At 29.4% G+C, this 6397-nt stretch overlaps 2 protein-coding genes across 2 annotated transcripts; one reads left to right on the top strand and one right to left on the bottom strand.

The window, feature by feature from the left end:
* Positions 1-702: 702 nt before the first annotated feature.
* HELRODRAFT_72182 (hypothetical protein) lies at positions 703-2740 on the top strand (the record flags this gene model as incomplete). Its single annotated transcript, XM_009012712.1, has 7 exons — positions 703-865; positions 1038-1269; positions 1332-1432; positions 1587-1846; positions 1953-2057; positions 2353-2395; positions 2667-2740. 7 exons carry the CDS (start codon positions 703-705, stop codon positions 2738-2740), a joined length of 978 nt encoding a protein of 325 aa, XP_009010960.1.
* Positions 2741-4491: 1751 nt separating this feature from the next.
* Positions 4492-6283, bottom strand: HELRODRAFT_190136 (hypothetical protein). The gene is made up of 5 exons (XM_009012711.1): positions 6216-6283; positions 5954-6061; positions 5663-5865; positions 5046-5218; positions 4492-4873 (listed from the first exon to the last, which is right to left on the bottom strand). Exons 2-5 carry the CDS (start codon positions 6048-6050, stop codon positions 4543-4545), a joined length of 804 nt encoding a protein of 267 aa, XP_009010959.1. The 5' UTR covers positions 6051-6061; positions 6216-6283; the 3' UTR covers positions 4492-4542.
* Positions 6284-6397: the final 114 nt, after the last annotated feature.

Below are 6397 nucleotides of genomic sequence, written 5' to 3'. Positions count from 1 at the left end.
CATGTTGCTAATTAAAAGTATGCTTTGGTCTTACTCTTTTCTTTGTGTTTTGAAGTCTTTTTTATTTTAATAATAAATTATAATACATTTTTAAAATTTAAATGTTTAAAAGCCAGGCTTGGCTGAGTTAACAGTTATAATACTGACTATTGTTATAATATTAACTATTATAATACTTGTCATTTTTAACTAAATTGAAGAATAAGGTTTAGTAAGTATAGTAATTAATATTATATTATAATTATTGAGTTTAAAGTTTTATATTTTATTTATGTGACCACATGAAAGTAGGAGGAGCTAAAAATGGCATTAAGTCAAAGAAACTAATTTTTAAATTAATTTCAAAGTTGTGTTTTGCTATAATTATTTTCAGAGATTAGCTAATCTTCAAGTTTGCAGTATTCATTTTAAAAATTTTCCCAATAGATATGTATTACATTTCCTCATGACAACAGTCAACACATCAAAGATTTCCATTAAAAATTGTTTGATAATTTAATGGCCATACCTTTGGCAGAAGAACCAGAGCAGCAGTCGCAACAACAACATCACACTGATGCTACAACGACAGCAACAATCATTGACAGTAATATCATTAACAACAACGATAATAAGCGAAGAAGTAACTATATAATACTGAATTATTTAATGTTTAGTGAAGGTGTAATGGTAGTTAATTCACTTAAGAGAGTCTATACAATTATGTCAAATCGACTCACATATTTTGACTGTGTGACCCAGAAATTGTTTTGCATGATGAATCACTTATGGCTCTACTTTTCAGCTTGTGGGTTAATCTTCTACACTCTCTACATCATCTACGGCAGCTTTGTGTTCATCGTTCTCATTTTCTGCTCTGCTCTTGGTTGGTAAAACATTTTTATCATTTCTGGCTTTTATAGATTTTTTGGTTTTTATAATTTTTGGCTTTCAGTTTAAGGTACTCTCAAATGACAGTTTAGGAGCATTTAGTTCAGGAATGCCTAACATTTTTCATCCATCAATCAATTTATGTATCACTAAATTATGCATTCCAGGTTTCCTCTATCACATCCAAGACAGCCTGCTCTACCAGCCTAACGTCCCAACTGAGTCTCGACTCTTTGTCGATAATCCAAGTAGATTTGGTCTTCCCTACGAAAACATTCACCTTCACACTGCAGATGGCCTTGAACTTCACGCATATTTAATTAAACAGCCAGCCCCACAGTCCCACAATGCTTATACTGTTGTTTTCTTGCACGGCAATGCTGGAAATATTGGCCACAGGTTACTTACCATTCCTCTTTTTGCTATTATCATTGTTGTTAGTATAAGTTTTGTTATTTCAGATTGTACAACATACACCACATGTACCTGTACTGTGGGGTTAATGTACTGATGCCAGAATACCGGGGGTACGGGCTGAGCCAGGGTACCCCATCAGAAAGTGGTAAGACTGTGATGTTTTTGTGTTTCATAATTTTTTATTGTGTTTCATATTATTGTTACTTTATTTTATATTATAATTTCAACTATATTAAGTGGTAGTTTTTTATTTTATAATCAAATTTCACATTTAGACATTACAAATTTATTTCACACAGGCCTTTATATAGATGCTCAAACAGCGGTTGACTACATCCTGACTCGATCGGATTTAAACCACAGCAAAATCATCATCTTTGGCCGATCTCTAGGCGGCGCTGTCGCCATAAACGCTGCTGCTAGCACATCCCTACACTTAGGGGTCCAACCAGCCAGTTTAATAGTCGAAAATACTTTCACTAATATTAGAGATATGGGAAAGGTGTTGACTGGATTATCAATCATCGATCACTGTCCGACATTTCTGATTAAAAATAATGTTTGTTTTGGGTATTATTATTCTCATTAGCTTTGTTTTTTATTATTTATTATTATTTTTATTCTTCTTATTGTTATTTTTATTCTTCTTATTATTATTTTTCTAGTTTCCATCTGTTGAAGCTATTCAGCATGTAAAAGTACCGACGCTATTCATATGTGGCCTCAAAGATGAATTGGTGCCTCCTGATATGATGAGGCAGCTTTTCGAGGTCTATTTTTTATTATGTATTTATATTATTTATTTATCTATTTAATATTATTTACATAAATTCTTTCACTAATGTAACGTTGCATGTTTTAGCGCATGTTTTTCTTACAGTTTTATTTTTTTTAATTTCACATCATTTGGCTAACATCGCTGGACATTTCGTGGATTGTTGAAAGTGGGCGCTATATAAATGTATTTGTTGGAGTGACTGATTGATTGATTGACTGATTGATTGATCTTATATTTATATTTACTTATTTATTCTTATTTAATTACTTCTCTTTTTCCATGCATAGAAGTCTGGCAGCTTACTGAAGCGAATGTTTCTTGTTCCTAACGGTATGTAGCTTAGTAATAATAATCTTTAAAATAACTATGATATAACTTAAAATATAATTATTTATATAATTATACAAATTCTATTTTATAGTGCAATAAGGATAAAAATGTTTCCAATTAAATGAATCAAGCTGTTTTCATGTTATACGATATCCATATTTCTGTTAACTTAATACTACTATTATTATTTTATTATTGATATTATTATTATTATTATTGATATTATTATTATTATTATGATTATTATTATTATTATTATTATTGCTAACAGGGACCCACAATGAGTGCTGGAGGTTTCCTGGCTACTATGACCAGATTAACTCTTTCTTTAAAGAAGTCCATTAGTATTTTTTAGCATTAGTATTTTTATTATTTTATTAATAATAATAATAATAATATTATCATATTAATTGTTATTATTATTCAATTATAATTACAGATTGAGCAACACAGACAGGGCATGGAGCTGCAATCAGTGGAAATATTAACCACTAACAACTTTTGATTCATATCTTACTGCATACATAACACATGCATACATACATATACATACATACATACATATACACACATACATACATATATACAAAACGATACCTACATACATATACACACATACAATATACACACACATGTACAATAATACACAACACTCACACTTACGTACATGTGTGTATACTTGTTCGTTTGCTTGTGTGTATGTGCTTGCCTGTGTACATAGTTGTGTATGTGTGTGTATATATATATATATATATATATATTATATATATTATATATATATATATATATATATATATATATATGTACATTTATTAATGGCCTATTAATAATAATTATTATACTAATAGCAATTTAGGTGGTTAATTACTATCTATAAAACAGATATTGGTAGACCTATTATTTTCTTCTTATTATTCTTCTTATTATTTTCTGATTATTATTCTTTTTCTTATTATTATTAGTATCTTTGGTATCGATTCAAAATGGTTTTGTGTGGCTGCTTAGATATTTGTAATGAAGTTATATAAGATAATATAATAATATTCGATGACGTTTGTCTCATGTAACTTAACGTAACGATAGCATTGATTATGAAAGAAGAATACTGCTGATGCTTTTGGCTTTATTATTATTACTGTTATTGTTGTTATTATTATTTTTATTATTACCGTTGTTGGTGGTGGTGTTATTTTTGCTACGTTATGCCCTGTTGCGTGTTTATCATTTATACATTTCATAGCAAACTTTTCAGGCTAGGTTTGATATTGACTGATAAACTTTACAATTAAAGTAAAATAAATATTAATAACATAATATTAATAAATAATAATAACTGTTATAATTGTTGCTGTTGTTACGCTGAATCCTGTAGGTTTTCACATGACGTTGATTCTTTTAGCGGTTCATTCTTCTGTTTGTTTGCTCTAAATTGGCTGACTATGAATAATATTACATTCCGGGTTTTTATCTTTTCTCATTCGTTCGTTATTTATTTCATTTATTATTCGTTTTATAATTTATTTCTCATTTTTTCCATCTATCCATCCATCCATTCAGTCATCCACTCATCTATCTATCCATCCATCTAACCACTCATTCATTTATCCATCTATCTATCCACTCATCCATCTATCCATCCAGCTGTCTATCCATTATCATTGTAATTATTAGTAGTTTGTACCACCATATTTTTTATTCACCTTACATTTTTCATTTAAATACTAAAGATCAATAAGAAAACTATTCAAATTTTGACGAATTTGTTGCAAAAAAATGTTAACGTCGAATTTTCAAGCGTGTTTTTGGTCGGTTTTTGAATTAATTTTTATTTACAACCTTAACAGACTTTTATAAATTGTGATACACGTGTGCATGTAAGTTTGTTTGTGTGTGTGTGCACGCGATTTTTACCTTTATAGCCGATTTTTTATTTATTAAATAAAAAATACACAAGCACAGATTAATTTCAATTTACTAAACGTTTTATTGTTAATACAATCCTCTATAACTATCCTATCCATCAAAGAGTAATTGATCTATCTAACTATCTGAAATCCATCCATCTGTCTATCTAATTATCTATCCATCTATCTATCTATCTGACATCCATTATCTATCTAGCCTCCATCCATTCATTCGTTTAGTTATTAAGATTTAGTTTGCAGGATATTATAAAAGAGATTTGATAAACGTCTTTGATGGCTAGACAATAAAGAGCATGTGGTCCTAATAGGCGAGTTGATATTTGAAATTAGTGTCCCCAGCAGATGTTCGCTAGATGGCAGGTTTGCATAATTGATCATGCCTTGTTTAGTCAGCAGTGTTTCGCCGACAGCTCCTCCTAGCAAGTGTACGTCGGGTAATTTCTTGAATGTTCTTATCATCTTGGGCACGTTATCCTCCGTTGAAACAATCAGAGCTGTGTGTAAAGTCATCAGGTCACTTAGGTTTTTGTATTTTGTCTCCATCAAACATTTTCTAGAGGCGAGATTAATTAATTATTAATAATTATAGAATAAATTCAAATGATATATGTAGTGACAATTCAAACACACACACACAAAGACTTTATGACATTTAAAGAAAATAAAACAAGATAACCAAAAAAAAATATTAAGCCTAATCAAAAAATAATGTGTCAAATATAGACCTCATGATATTTTCAGGAAATACAACAAGGTGCAGGGAATTATCTAGAAATAAATTATTAATGACGGTCAGTCGTCTGATATCAAAGCTGTCTAGCTGACATAGTGCAACGAGAAAACTGTTTGACAATATTTTATGGGCTTCTTTCTTTAAAAACTGTTCATACTTGTTGTCCTGTTACAAATATAGTTCCAATAAATGAATATAAATAACTAATATAAATAATATATATAATTAGTATATATATGTATGTATGTATATATATAAGCCTATAATTTAATAAATTCCAACAAATTTGCTAGCTAATAAGCAATTAATAACTAATATTAAATAATGATCATGGTCAAAACATTAATCAACAAAAATTAAATGACAGTTCATAAAAACAAATAAACATTCAAGACACATGTTATTAATAATTAGTAACAATATATAAGTTTACTGAATATATAAATGAATAAATAATTCAATAAAAATATGGTGAAACAAAATATTACACATTTTGTTACCAATTAACTATGATTAATTGTAAATCAATAAACTATTTAATCAAATTAATTAATCAAAACCACGACACAACCATTTAAAAATTGAACATAAAAAAATATAGCACCCCACTTTAATACTGAGAGCCCTATTCCCAAAAGTTTCCTGTTTTCTGTATTTGATGATGGAACATGTCAATGACAAGTCTTCAGTAAGTTGTTCTGGGTAGAATGGCTTTGTGATCTCTTCCATCACCCTCCTCTCCAAAATACTAGGCCTGGGTTTGCTACCCCGAAATTTGTATCGACATTGATTGAGTTGGCAAGTTTTTAAGCCTGCAGTGATGAAATGTGTAACAAATGGATTCATTAAATTTTGATAAGATTCTTCAAAAATCTTTGTAAAACATTTTGTAAATCTTACTTAAAATGTTGCTAAAAAAGAGATCACAACGCCAACGGACACAGCTATGGACATTCGTTAAAAAATGAGCTTTCTCACAAATCATGAAACTACCCATTCCTACCTTTGCTAAATCATTAAAATTAAAATAAATTAAATTAAAAATTAGTAAACAAAACATTAAAGCTTAACTTCATCGTTTTTTCACCGTTTTTATTTAAGTTTAGAACAGGGATTGTAACAAGTAACGATGAACAAGAAAAAATCTTAAACAAAAACTTACAAATCAGCGGCTCGGTTGGAATCGTAAAATAAATGATTTGAAAAAAAGCGACTTCAAATATTTTTAAAATGGCGTCGTGTTTAGTTCAATATTTATCACAGAACCGTACTTGCACGTCTCCAATAAGGCCAAAGGTTCCTCAAAGTCGCAATTCGCATTTTATTTAGATAAAATTGGAACCA

Source organism: Helobdella robusta (assembly GCF_000326865.2).
Source record: "Helobdella robusta unplaced genomic scaffold HELROscaffold_11, whole genome shotgun sequence".
In the NCBI taxonomy this organism is placed as follows: domain Eukaryota; kingdom Metazoa; phylum Annelida; class Clitellata; order Rhynchobdellida; family Glossiphoniidae; genus Helobdella; species Helobdella robusta.
This window is presented reverse-complemented; position numbering and strand designations above follow the sequence as displayed.

Bases quoted from the DNA above. Each gene is read 5' to 3' on its own strand.
- HELRODRAFT_190136 (XM_009012711.1), bottom strand. From the start codon at position 6,050: ATGGGTAGTTTCATGATTTGTGAGAAAGCTCATTTTTTAACGAATGTC. The intron at 5,866-5,953 runs GTAAGATTTACA...TCATCACTGCAG, and splicing joins CTTTTTTAGCAACATTTTAA to GCTTAAAAACTTGCCAACTC. The intron at 5,219-5,662 runs GTGGGGTGCTAT...TATTTGTAACAG, and splicing joins ATAGGGCTCTCAGTATTAAA to GACAACAAGTATGAACAGTT.